Genomic DNA, 21,630 nt, shown 5'->3' with positions numbered 1-21,630 from the left:
CTCAAAAATCATGTTGATGCTCCAATTAATGTCATAGTATATAGTATATAGTATAATACAAGTTGTATCGCCTCGATAATACGGTCATCTTAATATGTATACAGGAAATGTACTACAATATGGGATTGGCTGAAGTTATACATAATTTCATTCTAAAGGCCAAAGAATTGGCTACATTCTATTTAAGATACTTATGCTGCAGGTACAACATAAAAACCCAACTACACGAAAAAGTAACTGGAATGCTTTATTAAACAGAGTCATGAAAAAGTGAGTTTTTCTTTGTGAAGGCTTGCATTTTCAATGTTCTTTTAATATTATGTACTTTCTACCATATCGTGTCTTACCTGGAACAAGCCCGGCTAGAGGCTGATTATCTTCGTCCCCTTCCCTGTAGGCCTGCCACCAGTTTGGATCTTCTTGACTGATCACATGAAGTATATCACCTTTTTGAAAAGACAGACCTAACTCTCGACATGGAACATAAGGGTCATCTGAGGGGTCATAGTCAAAATGAGCTTTTACATGGATCTAAAAGATAAAAATGGCAAAAATAAAAACAACAATAAATGGCAATACAAAATGTTTCATATGAATACAATTTAAATGCTACAAATTTTTTATTATTACTTAATTTTTAAAAAATTTAAGAGAGACAGCATCTCAGTATGTTGTCCAGGATAATCTCAAATTTCTAGCCTCAAGCGATCCTCCTCCCTCAGCCTCCCAAAGTGGCAGGATTATAGGTGTGAGCCACTGCACTTGGCCACAATAATTGTAGTTGGAAGAACGGTGTTAAGTAACAGTGTTTTTGGGCAATATTTTTTCAGGCTGATCTGTTGTCTTCTCTGTTGACTTGCAAATATGTACAAGGATATCCACAACACTGTTCACAGCTACAAGCTGAGGTACAAGGTACCTCAAAAGCTTGAGAGAAGCAGAAATATAATAGAATCCTGACCTGTGAAAACAATGACTCTGCAATAAGGTATGCAATTTCCAAACCACAGCTACTAGAAAAGGTACACTTTACCTTACCACATCTCTTCATCTAAACAGGTAAATATGAGCTTCCCTGGGGCTGTCATTGTCTCTTGACCCCACTGTCAGTCCAACTATGCCTTAAACTCTCTTGGCGTTTCTTTTAAAGGATATGTTCATGAAACAAGCACACTACAAACGACTAAAATTAACTAAAGTTTATAATCAATTCTTATTTGTATGCTGTGTAGGCTTTGACATTAATGGTACAAGTTATAATTTTTGCTAATGTGTTTTTGGAAATCAGAATAAATCAAAGAATTGTGCTATTCTACTTAGCATTAAGGGCAGGTAGTAACTCTCATGAACTTTATAAGCTATTTCATATGCCATTTCTTCCAATATGCCTCTGTAAGATATGACAGACTATTCTTACTTCTAAGAAGTTATAAAGGAATTAATATTCTCTTTAACTTCTCCATGTCTAATTTTTACCTAACCTGGGCAAGTTGCATGTGACACTTCCAAAATCTATAAGAAACCTACTTCATCTAATGAGATCTCACACAAATTTGTAATAAGCATTTCTGCCCACATATTTGCAGTGAGCATTTCTGTCACACATAGGTTAAATTCCAAGTTCAGGCTCAATGAACCAAGCCAAAGACGAACAGCCTAAGAATTCAAGGTCCATTTCTATCCAAATGTTATTTGGCTTTGGCTTTTTTTTTTTTTTTTTTTTGAGATGGAGTCTTGCTCTTTTGCCCAGGCTGGAGTTCAGTGGCACAATCTTGGTGCACTGCAAACTCCATCTCCCGGATTCAAGTTATCCTGTCGCAGCCTCCCGAGTAGCTGGGATTACAGGCACTCACCACAACGCCCAGCTAATTTTTAGTAGAAACAGGATTTCGCCAGTTGGCCACACTGGTCTTGAACTCCTGACCTCAGGTGATCCACCTGCCTTGGCCTCCCAAAGTGCTGGGATTACAGACGCGAGCCACCACGCTCAGCCTTAGCTTTAAGTGTTTTACTCTCACCATAATTGAGGTTATATGTAATAAAGATAATACCAGTCTGCCCCAAAAGGGGCACTCTTTAAGGGCTCTTTAAGCACTTGAGACACTGACTGAGTACTGTCGATGACAGACTATATGAAATTGGATAAAATGCTAAGTGATAAAGATAGACATAGATAGATAGATACATAGATAGACAGACAGATAAATGGCTTTTTAAAAAAAATTTGGCTTGTAATTAAAGAATATTTTTTAATTTCAAAGAAATATTTTATTAACTTCTGTAAATAGGAAATAAAGCTGAGTCCTAATACACAAACTGAAACTAAGGTTAAAAAATGATCTAGTTAAAAATACAAAGATATAAAAGTTAAACAGCTACCAGTAAAACTTAAATGTTATTATGCCTTTTGGGAATAACTTTTGATATACAAAAAATACACATTATCATAAGTGTATAGCATAGTGAATTTTCACTAACTAAACAGACCTGTGTAACTAGCATCCAAATCAACAACCATCATATCACCAACACCTCAGAGGCCCCACCTGGTCTCTCAGTCACTACCCATCCCATCCCCTCCAAGGATAAACATCATCCTGATTTCTAGAAACACTGATTATTTTCCCCTGTATCTTAATTCATATACATGGAATAGCATAGTACATAATCTTGTACCAAATATAGTTAAGATACCACACCAAATTTGAAAGTGTCGTGCCTCATCCTAAATGCAAAGTGCCCTAAAGAGCCTTGTTCTAGATGTGAAAAAATAGTTTTTATTAAAATCTTGAAATCTTTGTCAGTCAGCACTAAAAATGAATTTTAGAAAGTTGTGTGGGATAGCTGTGAATCAAAACACAGTTAAGAGATTGAGCAAAAAGATTACACAAATTTATAATCTTGGCATGAGGAAAAATCTCATATGTAGTATTATCTAGAAATTTTTTTTAAAATATGTGCTTGAGCACCATCCTATCAATTAATAATACTTCTAGAATCTGTTACTTTTTTGCCAAAAAAAAAACCTTGAGAATCTAAAAATGGAATTTTAGGAATCACTTGGAGTAGTGGGAGAGATCAATTTTACCAGATTTTTCAAAGATCAAATCAAAGTGCTTGTCAATTTTGATTGACAATTTTATCAAATCACTTTCTGAAAGCCTACCCAGCATGTTATTTTTCAAAGTGTTTTTGCTTAGATCACCTGCCTAGGATGTTTATTAAAATGCTGAATTCTCATGCCACACCTCAGACTCTCAGACTCTGAATTTTAATTAGGTTCCTTGGGTAATTATTAGGTACAGCAATCTTAGGGAACTACCACCCTGAGAGAAATTAAGACCCGTGAGGAGGGAATATCTACATTTATGACCATTGCCATAGGCTAACAAAATCACCCGGAGATGCTTTTCCATGTAGTCTTGCCTATGCAGTTCTCATTCCTTAACTATTCTGATTTTTTTTTTTTTTGAGACGGAGTCTTGCTCTGTCGCCCAGGCTGGAGTGCAGTGGCGCAATCTCGGCTCACTGCAAGCTCTGCCTCCTGGGTTCACACCATTCTCCTGCCTCAGCCTCTCCGAGTAGCTGGGACTACAGGCGCCCGCCACCACGCCCGGCTAATTTTTTGTATTTTTAGTAGAGATGGGGTTTCACCGTGGTCTCGATCTCCTGACCTCGTGATCCGCCCACCTCGGCCTCCCAAAGTGCTGGGATTACAAGCGTGAGCCACCGTGCCCGGCCCAACTATTCTGATTTAACTGGCTTTGAATAGGGCCCCTCTTTGTGTAGGCTGGGAAGAGAACACGCTTTACTTATGTGACAAGTTTATCTAGTCCCATCTAAAATATACCCTAAAATTAAGAGAAAAAGCTCTTACTTTCCTAAAATTAAGAGGAAAAAGCTCTTATTAATTTTTCCTAAGGAAAATTTCACATCAGAAAAATAAATGATTTGAATGAGTTAAAGTCTGGGTATTGCCTTAAAAGATACTATATGACTTCTATCCATATATTCCACTGATTAATTCTTACCAGTTCTAGAAGTTATCTCCACCAATCTTTCCTGTTAGTGGCGAAATTATTTTGTTTCTCATACAGCAACAAAAAAAGCCCCTTTAAAATGAAAGAGATAAGCTGACCTTCATAGGAAAGGTCCAGGGCCTCATAATGCTATAATAATGTTAGAACAGTATATCTGATCAAAACAGTATTTGGCTTCTGAACAAAACAAAATCTTCTGTTTACATTTCAAATTGTAGAACTGTTTGGACACAATTATCTTCCAGCCCAACATTTTCTTGTTCCTTTTTTTTTTTTTTTTTTTTGAGACGGAGTCTCGCTCTGTCACCCAGGCTGGAGTGCAGTGGCGCAATCTTGGCTCACTGCAAGCTCTGCCTCCCGGGTTCACGCCATTCTCCTGCCTCAGCCTCTCCGAGTAGCTGGGACTACAGGCACCCGCCACCACGCCCGGCTAGTTTTTTGTATTTTTAGTAGAGACAGGGTTTCACCGTGGTCTCGATCTCCTGACCTCGTGATCCACCCGCCTCGGCCTCCCAAAGTGCTGGGATTACAAGCGTCAGCCACCGCGCCCGGCAACCCTTTTTAAAATATCTATAAGCTATTCGCATTTGAAGTCCTAATGATGAAATGGGGATAGGGTACAGGGATGACTCATCAGTTTATTTACATGTTTTTTAGGAATCCAGTGTTCCAAAATATTGTTTTTCAACCAATCAAGAAGGCTATTAGAATTACTTATTAATAAAACTTGTCCTATATTGTAATTTGGGATAGTAAGTAGAGTAGTACATATATAAAATATGGGAGGGGGCATGTTCAATGTTTTTTAATTGATAAAGGTACAAAACAAAATTAGCTGGTGGCACAGTAGATGGTACTTGTACACGGTACAGGGTAGCTATAATCCCAGCTACTTGGGAGGCTGAGGCAGGAGAATCACTTGAACCCGGGAGGCGGAGGTTGCAGTGAGCCAAGATGGCACCATTGCACTCCAGCCTGGACAACAGAGTGAAACTCCGTCTCCAAAAAAAAAAAAGAAAAAAAGAAAAAAATATTCGGAGAGTACTGATCTAAAACTCAGGATCTATATTCCACTTGCTCAATGGACACTCCTTTGGAAAAGTATAAATTTGCCACAACCACCTGGGCAGTGTACTTGGGAGACAACTTTGGGATTAGCTTAATGGACAAGTTAGTACCTGTGAAGGTAAGGCTATCACATTGGTGACACCCTCAAAATCAGAGAAGAAAAAGACAAACAAAAAGGGAAGTTTGGTTTTTCCCTTTTCTATTATGTCTAAGTATTGGGTTGGCTTTTATACTTTCTATACTGACTTTTTTTTTTTTTAACTGTTAAGTTCAGGGATACAACTGCAGGTTTGTTACGCAGGTAAACTTGTGTGTTGGAGGTTTGTTGTACAGATTACTTCATCACCCAGGTATTAAGCCTAGTACCCATTGGTTACATTTCCTGATCCTCTCCCTACCCCTACCCTCTACCCTCCGAAAGACCCTAGTGTGTGTTGTTCCCCTTTATGTGTCCATGTGTTCTCATTATTTAGCTCCCACATATAAGAGAACATGTGGTATTTGGTTTTCTGTTCCTGTGTTAGTTTGCTAAGGACAATGGCCTCCAACTCCATCCATGTCCCTGGCAAAGGATATGATCTCATTTTTTTATGGCTGCATTCATATTCCATGGTGTACATACACCACATTTTCTTTATCGAATCTATCATCGATGGGCATTTAGGTTGATTCCACATCTCTGCTACCAAAATATTTTTTCTTTGTAATTTTTATTTCTGTAACTCTTACTATCGCAGATTTATCTTTAACTCTTAAAGTTCATTGTAGAAGAGAAAATAGTGAAAGTGAGTCAAGGAAAGCCTTTACAGCACCAAGCAAGTTTTTAAGTATCTCCACACAACACCAGAATTCCTCCTTTCCCCACATCCACCAAGAAATAAATGTCTGTTAATACATTTTTATACCTATAATGGGAAAGCAATGTATTTGATAGCAGTGGTTCTCAACTTTTCTTTACAACACAGTTATCTCTGTAGTGCCTGGCACAGAGTACATAATCGTAATAGCTTATATATATTAAACAATCAATAATCTGTTAATTTTCTGGTACATATTCTGTACCATGACTAATAAGCAATGTGATCCTTCTTCATTTAAATACATTCCTTGTTAGACTATGGCATTAGACTAAATGAAAAAATCCCATTCAGATAAAAGTCTATTATGTCCTCCCTACATATTATTATAGTATAGAATAATCTAAAGTTTTACAAACTAGTCTGGGAAATCCAATCCTTCCTTTTTTTAAAAAGGCCAAGAGAAGGAAACTGCGCAGTTTGAATAATGTATCCGTTTCCTAGATCAAATGTGCCAGTTACTCAGGAAGTGAAATACAAAGGTGCCAAGACTTTTGCCCTCTGCTACTGAAAGAGCAGCCACTGATTGCTATGTGTGATACAAAAGAAATTTAAGAACTCAAGAGAGCACTTCTCCTGACACAGCTTATTGCCATACATGACATTACAATTCAACAAGTGATTATATAGGGGTTTCAGATAACACTTATTTTGTGTATCTGTCTTAAACACATTTCTAACATCACAAAACATAAATCAGAAAGATATCTGCTGCTGCTCTCAACAGACGCTGACCTGTACCATAATGATACTCAATAAATTGGTTCTAATTTCTTTAGATTATTAATTCCATAAATAATTATTCTGCATATGTCAACCAAGATTATGATTTCCTATTACTGTTTCCTTTCTGGACAGCCTCAATGAGCTTTAATAACAGCAGTTCATTTTAAGCCAGTTAGGTTTGATAAAACTTGGCAAGATACATTGCAATTGAAAGTTATTCATAATAAAAAGAGAAAAGAAGGGGCTGGGCACGGTGGCTCACATCTGTAATCCCAGCACTTTGGGAGGCCAAGGTGGGCAGATCATCAGAGGTCAGGAGTTCATGACCAGCCTGGCCAACATGGTGAAACTCTGTCTCTACTAAAAATACACACACACACACACACACACACACACAATTCAGCCAGGCGTGGTGGCAGGCGCCTGTAATCCCAGCTACTTGGGAGGCTGAGTCAGGAGAATGCTTGAACCCAGGAGGCGGAGGTTACAAGTGAGCCAAGATCGCACCACTGTACTCCAGCCTGGGCGACAGAGCAAGACTCCGTCTCAAAAAAAAACCAAAAAACAAAAGAGAAAAGGAAAAGAAAAATACTGCACATCATTCTATTCTGAAAAGATCCCTACTTTAAATACGAAAATAGGCCGGGTTCGGTGGCTCACGCCTGTAATCCCAGCACTTTGGGAGGCCAAGGCGGGCAGATCACCGGAGGTCAGGATTTCGAGACCAGCGTGGCCAACATAGTGAAACCCCATCTCTGCTAAAAATACAAAAATCAGCTGGATGTGGTGGCATGCACTTGTAGTCTCAGTTACTAGGGAGGCTGAAGCAGGAGAACTGCTTGAATCTGGGAGGCAGAGGTTGCAGTGAGCCCAGATGGTGCCACTGCTTGCCTCGGTGACAGAGTGAGACTCCAAGTAAAAACAAAAGAAAAAGCTGCATTTTAAAAGGGATAGATGTGGCATTTTGCTCTTTCTCCCACTTTCTTCCTTTTTAAGCTACTTCATTTTCCAGTTAAGTAGTTCCTGAGATTTGAGACTCCAAGTAAAAACAAAAGAAAAAGCTGCATTTTAAAAGGGATAGACGTGGCATTTTGCTCTTTCTCCCACTTTCTTCCTTTTTAAGCTACTTCATTTTCCAGTTAAGTAGTTCCTGAGATTGTTCACCATGAACCTACATTCCTTTGGTCTTCAGATTAAACCAGCCTTTTATTCTTAATCAATAATGAAAGGTGGTGGTTAAATAACCACTAAAGGGTAAGTTATTTCATTCTTAGGTTGAAACAATCTGTGTAAGTTAATTGCTTTGATATTCTGTTTTGCATACAACGAGAATCAACAAGTTTCAATGTAACACTTCGATTAATTCTATCCATGAAAAAAATGGCTTTTCTTTTACCGAATTCCAGATTCTGCATGAATAGCAGGAAAAAAAATGTTGAGAAAACATGTCTTGGCTGGGCATTGTGGCTCACGTCTGTAATCCCAACACTTTGGGAGGCCGAGGCAGGTGGACCACTTGAGCTCAGGAGTTCGAGACCAGCCTGGGCAACACAGTGAAACCCATCTCTACCAAAAGTACAAAAAATTAGCCAGATGTGGTAGTATGCTTCTGTGTTTCCAGCTACTAGGGAGGCTGAGGTAGGAGGACTGCTTGAGCCCAGGCAGTCAAGGCTGCAGTGAGTCGTGATCACACCACTGCACTCCAGCCTGGGCAATAGAGCCAGATCCCACCTCAAAAAAAAAATGCCTTAACTTCTGACATTCGTTCTCAAAAGACAAGTCATTTACTCAAGAGGGATGGATTATTGTAGATAAGTAAGTAGGAGTATATTCCAACCCTCCTCTGTTGTTTCCTCAGTTTGCAGAGCTACTTTTGAAGTTCAGGGCTTATACACAGAAGAGATACAGGGAACAGCACAATGCACAGAGAATCAAGCTGTTTAAATTCAAAGACAAACTATATTTCCTCATTTCTCTTCCTGCAAAAAATTGTAAACATAAAGTAGGTTGCAGACACAATATCAACTTATGTTCTGTAAAAAATGAAGGGAAAACATGGAATGATAGCCAAACTATAAAGCATACCTGTGATGAAATATTGAGAGAAAAATGAAACTGTGTTCTTTCTCAAACTGCTATAAGAATAACAGATGCAATACATCAAGCTTCCATGTTAATTCAACACTTTAAAGTCTATCATTTTTAAATAGCTTTATTGATATATAATTCATATACAATTCACTCGTGTACACAATTGGATGGTTTTAGTATATTCACAGATTTGTACAATTATCACCACAAACAATTTTAAAACATATTTATCCCCTCAAAAAGAAACTTGGTACTGATTAGCAATCACCATTCCCTCATAACTCCTCATCTCCACATCTAAGGAATTACTAATCTGCTTTCTCTCCTATGGATTTACCTATTCTGGACATTTTATATAAATGAACCAATACATGGCCTTTTGTGACTGGCTTCCTTTGCTCAGCATAATTTCTTCAAGGTTCATCCATGTTGTAGCATATATCAGTATTTTAGTCTTTTAAAATTATCAAATAATATCCCATCATACATACATATTTTGTCTTTCATTCATCACCTGATAGATATTTGGGTTGTTACTATTTTCTAGCTACTATGAATGCTGCTGCTATGAACATTCATGTAGACGTTCTTACGTGAATATATGTTTTCAGTCCTCTTGGATATATACTTTGGAATGTGATTGCTTGACTGTATGGTGATGGAGCCTAACTTTTAATAGATCTAGCTGAGTAAATGTCTAACAGAACAATATACTCTAAAATAAGGGTTGCACATATTTTTTAAAAGCACTTGCCCTACTCCATACTAAGTATAAGTTAAGTAAACCCACCTATAACTATAAAAAAAAACTCTGAAACTGAAATTATTTTCTACTTTTTATTTTAAAAAGGTACAGAGTTGGCTGGATGTGATGGCTCACACCTGTAATCCCAGCACTTTGGGAGGCCGAGGCAGGCAGATCACATGAAGCCAGGAGTTCAGGATCAGCCTGGCCAACATGGCAAAACCCCGTCTCTACCAAAAATACAAAAATTAGCTGGGTGTGGTGGCATGCGCCTGGAATCCCAGCTACTCAAGAGGCTGAGGCAGGAGAATCATTTGAACCTGGAAGGCATAGGTTGCAGTGAGCCAAGATCACACCACTGCACTCTACCATGTGCAATAGATGGAAACTCCATCTTCCACCTTCCAAAAAAAAAGGTGCAGAGTTTACTAATTTAAAACATTGATATTTCATATTTATTTAAATAAAAATGATTGAATTTATCTCTATTTGAGTACACGAAACACTTAGTGACATTTCTGTAACAGTAAACAGTAACAGAAGTAAACATCAGCCATGGAACACATAAATAATGAACATTTAAAAATCACTTACTACTGTTTCCTTTGCAGGAGGCGGCTTGATCTGTTGACTGGGAATCAGAACAAAAGTCAAAGTACCATGCATATCAGACTGTAATAGAAAGATCAGGTTATTTTTTAAATTTGCATTTATGAAAATCATTCCATGATTTTATGATCTATATTCCCTAAACTGGACTATTTCAGAACCCCTCCACAGACTTAAATGACCAGCAGCACTTTGCTCTACCAAAGCAATGAATGGGGCTGGATGAAAATAAGTGTGTGAAGATGTCTCTAGATTTTACAACAGAATCAGTAGATAGTAGAGATTCCACTGTAATAACAGATGCTGAATAACTAGGACCGTAAATCTAGTCTGCGGGTGTGTACAAAGTGATCATAAATTGCCCTCAAAAGATGTCTAGAAATGATTTTTTGATTATACTAGCACTATCCAACAGAACTTTCTCCAGTGATGGAAATGTGCTATTTCTGTATCTTAATAATGGTAGCCATTAGCTACATAATGCTTCTCAGCACTTGAAATGCAGCTAGTGTGAATAAGGAACTGAATTTTAAATTTTACTTAATTCAAACAGAAATAGCTACATGCAGCTAGTGATTATTATACCAGACACTGCAGATCTATAGCGCTGTTATTATCTAATATTATTAGGAAAACAACAATCAATTACAGATAATAAAAGAACACAAAAAATCATGAGGACACAGACTTTGTTTTGTTACTGTTTCCCAAGTGGCTAGTGCATATTAGGCACTCAATAAATATGTACCGAGTGAATTAATGAGTTATATTACTGATTCCAGAAAAATAAAATATATGTGATAGTGATACATCAGAAAGTAAAAAAGTATCAGTGGTACCACCCAAAAATAAAACTGCTAACAAATACTGTGGAACAGTTACATCATGGAAAAATCAGGCTAGAAATCATCTAGTGCTCTTAACAGTTATTTTAAAAATATTTTATTCTAAAGTCTAATAAGAGCTTTCTAAAAGCTATCAATTATTCTTCTAGCTGTGTCAACTTACCAACAAGTCAAAAACTTCATTGACATCTTTCCCCCGAATTTCAATGCCATTAATCTCTAGAACTTCATCTCCTTCATGCAACAGACCACTTTTCTCTGCAGCACCCCCTTTTACTATCCGGCTAATGATGACAGAGTCCATTTCATTACGAACTGTAGCACCCTAAAATATATATATATGTATGTATAATTTAAAAATAAAAATAATACAGTTTTTGTTAAACATTTATTTTTAAATTCTATTTTTTCTATTCGACAATACTAACCTTCAGTTATCTTAAGAAAAAATTTGTTTACACAACTAGAGTAATCATAATTAGATTTAAAAGTTGACCATTTCCCCCACATTTTCTGCTTCAGAAATACTCTACTCATTAGAATTCTGAAATTAACCAGACTTTTCAAGCACACAACAGCAGAAAAATGCACTTGTTTAAAAACAGTATGTGGGACACTTACCAAGGGAATATCACGAGCCTTTTCTATACGAACTATTTTTACAGTTTCTCCTCCATACTGGCCAATACTTTCATAAACTCTCTCATCTGTAATGGGCTCTAGCTGCATTTCCTGCTCAGCAACCTTATCGTGGGCCAGTAAAAGTGCCTGTTTCAAAGAAATCCATGGCATTTTAAGTAACAGCATGATTTATTTCTGCAGAGTGATTTTTAACCTATGTACATAGTATTCTGACCATTAAATCTTTAAAAGTGCTATAATTAATTAGAGCTAATAATAAAGATGTGTTAAGTATACTAAGGGCATACTCTGGAATGGGTTATGAAAGTCTAAAATGCTTATTAAACTTCATAAGATAACATCAATGTAAAGGTCTAAACACCCTAGATAATTAAAAGTTACAGAAAATACAACCAAAGGGGGGAAGAATTTTTGCCTAATTTTTAAAGAAAAAGTTGTTTCAAAAATAATTTGGTTCATTTTAAATCTGAAAATATATAATCCAACAATAACTACTATGTTATAGATGGGGCTGTAATCATCAAAATAGGCTAGAGAATGTCTGACATCTCTTCCAGCCCTGGAGTCTTTGATTTAAAAAAAAAAATAAAAGAAGAATGCTGGAAAAACCACACATATAGTATTCTGTCCATTTTCTACCTGAATATGTGGAGTATTCAGCAAAGCAGTTAGTTCTTGTCCTTCCTTATGATGAACTGGCTTCAAAACAGTTTGTACCTAAGAAACAAAAATAAAGATTATTCTTCCTAGATTATAGGAAGTATCAGTAGCACCTGTATGCAGCATCATATTTTTTTAAATACAAATTAAAATAATAAAAATACTTGTAAGAAAGAAAATCACTAAAAAGAATTATGAGAGTTTTCAATCTTGTTATTATGGATAAAACAACAGTATTTCTTATTAAAAAACACTAAATAAGATTTTGGTACTTATGCCTATAGACAAAATACTTCCATCTTGAAAGTTTCTCCCAACATACCATAAAATTCACTAATAATAATTACATAAGAAAAACTGTCCTAACAGTTACCTTGCTATTTTATAGTTTTTAAATCATTTATGTGACTATTTAAAATCAGAGATGACAACTTAAAGAGTTATAATCAGGCTGGGCGCAGTGGCTCACACCTGTAATCCCAGCACTTTGAGAGGCTGAGGCAAGCGGATTGCTTAAGCCCAAGGGTTTGAGACCAGCCTGGGCAACACAGTGAGACCCTGTCTCTATTTTATAAATTTTTTTATATAATTAAAAAAAAGAGTGACAGTCTAACAAGATGAATTTATATGAGTGTAATGGAACAATCACCATAATATAATGGATTACATTAAATTTCCCACAGTCGAGAAATCTTTGTCTTCCTAGGATAAACTCCCCTTGGTTATAAATTTTTTTAGCCTGTTTCCTTATCTTTGGAATGGCACCTACTATTTATGGTGCTTCAAAGACTGATTAAGAAAATCTTAAAACAGGCCAGATGCAATGGCTCACACCAGTAATCCCAGCACTTTGGGAAGCCAAAGCAGGCAGATCACTTGAGGTCAGGAGTTCGAGACCAGCCTGGCCAACATGGCAAAATACTGTCTCTACTAAAAATACAAAAATTAGCCAGGTGTGGTGGCATGTGCCTGTAATTCCAGCTACTCAAGAGGCTGAGGCATGAGAATGGCTTGAACCCAGGAGGTAGAGATTGCAGTGAGCCGAGATGGCGCCACTGCATTCCAGCCTGGATGATGAGACTTTCATTCCAGCCTGGAATGAGACTTTCTCAAAAAAAAAAAAAAAGGTAATTCATAATTAATACAGGAACCCAGTAATTCTATACCTTTTATGGCTATTTTAAATCATTTTATCAGTAATTTCCCTATGAAACCCAAGAGATGATAATTTTGGGATTAATTAATTTTACCACAGTAAGTGGATCAAAGCAATGACAGTACCAAAACCAGTCTGTCCTCAGGTTTTGGTACTTAGAAAATTATATTTCTAATTGTAGAGTTCTATATGTATAAACAGGATGGCAGAGTAAATATTATCTTCTTCAAGAACGCAACTAAAATCTTACAATGGACAAGCCTTTAAGGCTTTAAGACCCAGGATTTAAGACTGTGGGTAACTAAAAGTTGTTTTTAAAAGAGGGTATTTTCCCTTTTAAAGTTTATCAAGTCTACATTAATTTTAAATGAAATTTGTAGTGTTGATCATACACCTTTTGATCGCTGAAGAAACTCTGAGGATGGAAAGATAATTCTGGATTAAAAATGTACCAAGGGTGTACAAAATACACTGAGTCAGCTCAATAATAATTCTCTGTATTAGAGATTTTTTCCCTATTCCCACTTTTAAGTCAGTTCCTAAACATCTCTGAGATCTTCCTTTCTAAAGAAATTTAGAACTCCCGTGTTTATCCACTGCCCTACTAACCTATATGTTGCTTATTCTAGTGTCAACACATATCATCAGCTACTTCTACAACGGTGTTAAGGAATTAAAAGGCTATTCTTTTATTCTACTGCTCCTTTCCATTGGCCTATAAAAATGCTCTAATCCCTTATCTTTAAAAATACCCTTTCCTGACCTTGTACTCTTCTTTAGCTATACCACTTTTCCTTGTTTTCCTTCAGAGGCAAGATCCTTTTGTATTTTAAAACTAATTATTTTTTTAATTATAAAAATAATGTATGTTAAATGTGAAAAATCAGAAAATTGATAACCAAAAGGAAGGAAGTAAAAGAATGGACTTTTATTATACTTAGGGATAATCACTTTGGTATATATCCTTCCTACATTTTTCTACTTGTTTTTACCAAAATATTCACCTTGATATATGCATCTGACAAAGAACTTGTAGCCAGAATATATTAAGAACTCTTACAACTCAAGACGATTAAAATGGAAATAAGATCTGACCAGATATTTAACAAAAGATAGAAAAATAGCCAATATACATATAGAATAATGCCCAATATCATTAGTCACTATGTAAATGCAAATCAAAACAAGATGCCATTACCTACCTACTAGAATCATAAACAGGAAACAACCCAAATATCCATCAATAGGTAAGTGGTCAAATTGTGGGATATTCAAAGAATGAAATGATACTCAGCAATTTACAAACTACTGATACAAGAACAACATGGACGAATCTCAAAAACATTATACTAAGCAAAAGAAGTCTGACAGAAAAAACTACCTATTGTCTTATTACATTTATATGAAATGTCCACAAATGACAAATTTGTAAAACAGAAAGCAAATCAGTGGATATTCATAGGGCCTGAGGATTGAAAGAGGTGATTGTCGTCGCAAAGGGCCATGGGAGAGAAGCTCTGTGGCGTGATGGATGCTTCTACAACTTGATGGCAGTTGTATGTTTTACAGATGTACATATATGTCAAAATACACTGAACTATACAATAAAACACACTCATTTTAAGTGCATGTAAATTATATCTCAATAAAGTCAGTTACTCCAGAAATGTACCCATAGCATCTAAACTTTGAGAAAATTTCTATGTATATATCCCTTCTTTATTCTTGACATTTGTTTTTACCAAAATGAGATCATGCTACTCATAGTTTTTATAATAGTATTTTTTTTTTTTTGAGACGGAGTTTCGCTCGTCGCCCAGGCTGGAGTACAATGGCATGATCTTGGCTCACTGCAACCTCTGCCTCCCGGGTTCAAGTGATTCTCCTGCCTCAGACTCCCGAGTAGCTGGGATTACAGGCGCCCGCCACCACACCCAGCTAGTTTTTTTTTTATTTTTAGTAGAGACAGGGTTTCACCATGTTGGCCAGACTGGTCTCGAATTCCTGACCTCAGGCGGTCCGCCCACCTTGGCCTCCCAAAGTGCTGGGATGACAGGCGTGAGCCACCACGCCCAGCCCCTAATAACAGTATAACTATTTTGACTTGATACTAATAAATTACTAAAATATTTTATTTTTCTATGTCACTAAATGTCCTTTTTAAAACAGAAATATGATCATTCTAGTTCTGAGTGGCTCTCTGTCACAAGATTAAGTCTAAGCTCCTTAGTATTAAATCTAAGGACCATCACCATCTGATTCTTTCATCTTTTCCAGCCCTATCTCCTGGCATTGCTTATGCCTTAACCTTTTTGATTCAGCATTAAACTACTTGTTCCCTGCACAAACCATGCTGTCTCCCCACAACGACTGTGATTATACTAGCTGTCTCAGCTACCTGAATTGCCTTATTCTACTTGCCTAGATAACATGTACTCATAAGACTGAACACATTCGATTTAAAATTATCAATAGGGCTATTTCCCCACTAGACTGAGCTCAATGAAGATAAAATTGTATCTTACTCAGCTTCATATCTGGCTATTGGCAGAATGTCTGACAAACAGCACTGAAATATTTAATGAATTCAATGAAAGGAAGAGAGGGTAGGAAGTCATCCTTGATGTCTCCTTTACCTTTATTACCCACGTAGAGACACTATGTCCTATTAATTTTCTATTTAAATATTTCTATAATCCACGTGCAACTGCTATTCAAAATTTTACATCTGGACAATTACAATAGCCTCCACATTACTCTATGTTTCCACCGACTTTCCACAATGTTATCAAAGTAATACTTTAAATTAGAAGCCTGTTTATATAGATATGTTTAAAATTCTTCAGTAGATTCGCAATCATGTAGAGAATAAATTTCTTGTTTTAAATGTTTTATGAAGTGACCTTTTCCTGTTAAATTTGAGAAACACAAAAAAACTAGTAAAATTACCTATTTATCTAACACCCAGAGATAGCCTTTTTAATAGTTTATTAATTCTTCCATTACCTCTTACATGCAGTTTAAATGAGATATGTGTGTACATCTGTATAAATTAATTCATATTTTCCCTGTTCCTATACAACTTCATAATTCATTACTTCTTCCTGTTTTATTGCACTGACTGGTACTGCCAAAAAATGTTGAATACTAGTGGTGGGCATCTAGAGTTTCTTTATCCCATTCAAGACTTAAATGGCAATGTGTGGGTGTTTCACCATTAAGGAAGATGCTATTGGTTTCTGGTATTATTCTTTTTCTTTTTTTTCCCCATTTTTTTCCCCCAAAGTGCTTTGTCACACATCTGGTATTATTTTTGACTATTATCAAGTTAAAATAATGTGCCTGGCTTTCTAAGAATTTCTATCAACAAAGAAAAAATACTGAATTTTTTTCAGATGCCTTCTCTGCATCAAAATGATCATAGGAGGCCAGGTGCTGTGGCTCACGCCTGTAATCCCAGTACTCTGGGAGGCTGAGATGGAAGGATTGTTTGAGCCCAGGAGTTTGAGTTCCAGCTACTCAGGAGGCTGAGGTGGGAGGACTGCTTGAACCCAGGAGGTTGAGGTTGCAGTGAGCCGTAATTATGCCACTGCACAGCAGCCTGGGTGACAGAGCGAGACTCTCTCAAAACAAAGATCATATGGTTTTCTCCTTTCACCTATTAATTCTTTTAAAATATTTTAAATATTTACCAAAGTAATCCATCATAAGATAAATTTAAATTTATTAATGGCCTGCAGGATCTAGACACCATCTTTTTTTTTTTTTTTTTTTTTTTTTGAGACAGAGTCTCACTCTGTTGCCCAGGCTGGAGAGCAGTGGCACAATCTCGGCTCACTGCAAGCTCCGCCTCCCCGGGTTCATGCCATTCTCCTGCCTCAGCCTCCTGAGTACCACCACACCCAGCTAATTTTTTTGTATTTTTAGTAGAGACAGGGTTTCACCGTGTTAGCCAGGATGGTCTCAATCTCCTGACCTCGTGATCTGCCCGCCTTGGCCTCCCAAAATGCTGGGATTACAGGCGTGAGCCACTGCACCTGGCCTCTGGACACCATCTTTTAACATTAAGTCCTATACTTACTTAGCATTCAAGAAATATGCCAGGCTTTCTCTCTCACTACCACTTCTGTACCCTTTGAGCATGGAATGCCTTTTCCTCTTTCTTACGCTTCCTGGTATATTCCCGGTCACCCCTCAAGACTCAGCAAATTAAATTTCCTTCTGTTTTTTCCTTCTTCCCATCATTCCCCTCATCCTTCCCATCCTCCCAAAACAGAATGAGGCATATCTCGGTGCTGTTGGCACTCTTCTCATACTGCCATCATAGCACTTCTCATTGGACTGTAATTGTTTACTCATTGTTCCTCCACAGCAAAAGCCTAATTCAACTTTCACAGGTTGATAAACATCTAGGTTTTTTTCAGTTTCTATTATCTGGTTGCTATGAACATCTGTTTTTAAGCTTTTCTGTGGATACATTTTCATTTCTCTTGGCTATATACCTACAAGTGAAATTGCTGGGTCACAGTATATAGGTACATTAGCTTTAGCAGATACTGCCAAACATTTTTCCAAAGTGGTAGTACCAATTTATACTCCACCAGTGATGGATGAGAGTTTCAGTTGTTTCGTAAGTTCACAAACAATACTGACAGTCTTTTAAATTGTAATCATTGTCATTCTGGTGTCAGTGTAACAGTATCTCATTATGTTTTAATTTGCATTTCTCTGTTGGCTAATGATGCCTAGTATCTTTTCATTGCTATTGGCCATTTGGATTTCCTCTTTTTTGTGAAGTGACTGTTCTTTGTCAATTTTTTTTTAACTGAGTAGTCTCTTTTCTTATTAATTTCCAAGTCTTTTTTTTTTTTTTTTTTTTTTAAAGACAGGGTCTTACTCTGTCACCCAGACTGGAATGCAGTGGTGCAATCTCAGCTCACTGCAACCTTCGCCTCCCGGGTTCAAGTGATTCTCCTGCCTCAGCCTCCCAAGCAGCTAGAATTACAGGTGCACACCACTACAGCCAGCTAATTTTTGTTTTTGTTTTTTTTTTTTTTTTAGTAGAGACCGGGTTTCACCATGCTGGCCAGGCTGGTCTTGAACTCCTGACCTCAAATGATCCACCCGCCTTGGCCTCCCAAAATGCTGGGATTACAGGCGTGAGCCTCCCAAAGTGCTGGGATTACAGAACACACCCGGCCAACAAGAGTTCTTTATATATTTCATAGACAAGTTTTTGTCATATATTTACACACACACACACACACACACACACACACACACTTCAATATCTCAAAATCAAATACCATTTCTCAGTGTGTTGGCTTTCATTTTTACTCTTAAAGGTGTTTATAAGTTCATCTAATGAAGTCCAAGTTCTAAATTTTCTTTATAAAAGAACTATAATATCCTAGGGCCAGGCACAGTGGCTCACGCCTGTAATTCCAGCACTTTGGGAGGCCGAGTTGGGTGGATCACGAGGTCAGGAGATCGAGACCATCCTGGCTAACACGGTGAAACCCCATCTCTACTAAAAGCACAAAAAATTAGCTGGGTGTGGTGGCGGGCACCTGTAGCCCCAGCTACTCCAGAGGCTGAGGCAGGAGAATGGCGTGAACCCAGGAGGCGGAGCTTGCAGTGAGCCGAGATCGTGCCACTGCACTCCAGCCTGGGCAACAGTGCAAGACTCCATCTCAAAAAAAAAAAAAAAGCACTATAATATCTAAGAAATTTGGTTTGTATTTATTAGTAAATATGCTAGATCATCAAAGATTTAATCTAGACCTTAAAAGTTGAGGTTTTCATAGGCTTTATTATTATATGATACCTAATGTTTAACTGATATTTTAAGCCATGTAAACAAAGAATACTTCTGAGTGTTTCACTAAATTTCTTGAGATTTTTTTTTTAAACTTAACCTCACTAGGCCTCAATATTCAGAATGTGAAACAGGGGAGTTGGACTGGCGATTGCTGATATTTTTTTCCAGCTGTAAAATAAAGGCAATGGGTCCATTTAACCTTTACGATTTTGTTATCAGATTTAACACTCCTCTCCTCGTTGAGTTCTATGTGCTTTTTTCACAAGTATAATGTACTGAAAGGGCAACTTCACAGTCATGCACACTCCAGGGGAAACCATTCACGTTCTATCACTGAAGACACTATAGTTACTGTAAGGATGTGAAAGCAAACTTTCAGAAAATCTCCTTTATACGGACTTTTACAATAGTGAACTATCCTATATTCACATATGTGAATATGTGAACTATCCTAAAACTAATATTCAAAATTGATTTTTTTAAAAGTCCTTTTTAACGACTTCTTTCTTCCCAAGGCATTTACTCTTTAAGCCACTTCTAGTTCTTTGCTTTTCTCAACTCCTAAAACCCTTTAAGCTAAGTTGTTTCTTTTCTCCCTTCTTCCCACCTTTCCATTGTGTGTGTCAGCTTTTTTCAATTGGAGCAATTGTGATCTGTCTTGCTTCTCTCACTCTCTTCTTCACCCATTGTTGTATTTAGCAAAACAAGGACCCAGTAGCCAGCTGGACAAACCTTCCTCCTAACAGGGACAGGAATGATTATAATGATTTATTTTGTATTCTTTCCAACTGGATTTGAAACCAGCTTCACTTGCCTGTGTGCTCTCAAATATGTCATATTTTTACCAAATATATTGGTACTCGTCTTTTCCTTCTATCCTGGAAGTGAGTCCAGAATTGCCTATGTGTGTGAATAGTGTAAGATCAAGGTACCGCTATTTCAATCTCTGTAAGAAAAGTAATTTTAAGAAATTTCAGAAAACCATTTAAACCATAAGAAGATATGACAAGTGAGAAAAATATCTCCCTTGGGGACAATTATGTGCTAATCAACAAAGTACCTTCTAACCTATTTTATAGGTTCTGTAGCTCTAGATGTCCTCCCTCCCCAATAGCCCATTTTCTGCTCATGTTGGCATTCAATGAAATACATTCACTTCATGGGATTCCAGAATTATTCATTCTAATAATACCAAAATAACTTAAAACGCTAGAATAATGAGAGACTGTCTACTCCCCAAAACAGAAGAGTTTGTTTATACCCTTTTTAAATCTTAAATTTAAACGATGTTTGCATAACAGATCAAACACTGAACATCGGTTAGCATCAGAAACAAGAATTTAAGTCATCATGTTAACAATAAAAACTCCCACAGTATATTAAGATTTAATAATTTGAAATGTCTACAGTTTTTATAGGAGGAAAACTTCAAAATACCTAGACATAATAAATCTTAGGAGTTATATAATACCTGATTATCAGTTATAATTATATCTCATCAGTATTCACTATCTCAGTTTATAAGGTATAATGCTTAAAATTCATAAAACTATACTAAAAACATTAAAAAATTGCTCTCTAGTAATTCAAATATTTGTTACTATCCAAATTTATGATTTTATATAAAAAATTAACTTCATGAAACAATGTTCTGACTCTGAAGTAAACTTTTTTTAGGATAAAATGCATGTAGTAATCTGTCACAATACATTATTAACATGTAATTAACAGTAATTAATTCAAACAAATCTTATAGTCACATTAGTGTTTTCCAATAATCCTGCCTTCCTGCCACTAATTACCTTGTAGACATCAACAAGATGTTTAGAATACATACCTCTTGAGCAAGATCTTGTGCGTTGGAGATAAGAGGAAATGGAGGACTGGCCTTGTTCATGTGTACTGTGATGGCATTGTGTATCTTAAATGCATTCTGGAAATCCTTATTTTGAACAAGTTGTAAAAGCAGTGAAATATCCTGCTGGCTCTGAGAATCTACCAAAGTATGTTGGATATGTTTAAGTGAAGAAAACAAGTCTTCTATTTCTAGTAGAAGAAGAAAAGGTATCCAAAAGTTAACTGTTTCAGTATTAATTCAACATGCATTTTCAGAGAACATTTCTTTGAACCAGTTAACAATTTAAGTTTTCAGAAAAATACCAAATTCTGCATATATTATTGTCAATCACGGTCATTTCATAGGTTTTTAAGTAAAACTTTTTAAAAAATTACACAACAGAATAACTTGCATTTTTACAAAGGTGTTTTAATTATAAAAATAATACACATTCAATATAAAAACAAGTGGGGGGAGGAATGCAAAAAATAAAGAAATTTAAAACCACCAATAATCCCATCACCTAAAAATAT

General features: G+C 36.6%; 1 protein-coding gene across 4 annotated transcripts in view; it reads right to left on the bottom strand.

The window, feature by feature from the left end:
• The window catches only part of MPP5 (membrane palmitoylated protein 5), a 100,888-nt gene that overhangs the window by 22,997 nt on the left and 56,261 nt on the right, over positions 1-21,630 (bottom strand). For all 4 annotated transcript variants that reach the window (XM_003263590.2, XM_030812433.1, XM_030812432.1 and 1 more), the window contains 6 exons: positions 21,098-21,306; positions 12,263-12,340; positions 11,603-11,749; positions 11,145-11,306; positions 10,122-10,199; positions 348-531 (listed from right to left, as the gene is read on the bottom strand). In XM_003263590.2, the coding sequence (XP_003263638.1) occupies positions 348-531; positions 10,122-10,199; positions 11,145-11,306; positions 11,603-11,749; positions 12,263-12,340; positions 21,098-21,306 (858 nt within the window). The remainder of the gene's footprint in view (positions 1-347; positions 532-10,121; positions 10,200-11,144; positions 11,307-11,602; positions 11,750-12,262; positions 12,341-21,097; positions 21,307-21,630) is intronic.

Source organism: Nomascus leucogenys, chromosome 1a (assembly GCF_006542625.1).
Source record: "Nomascus leucogenys isolate Asia chromosome 1a, Asia_NLE_v1, whole genome shotgun sequence".
In the NCBI taxonomy this organism is placed as follows: Eukaryota; Metazoa; Chordata; class Mammalia; order Primates; family Hylobatidae; genus Nomascus; species Nomascus leucogenys.
Note: the sequence above shows the minus strand (reverse complement) of the source record. Positions and strands in the feature narration are given on the sequence as shown.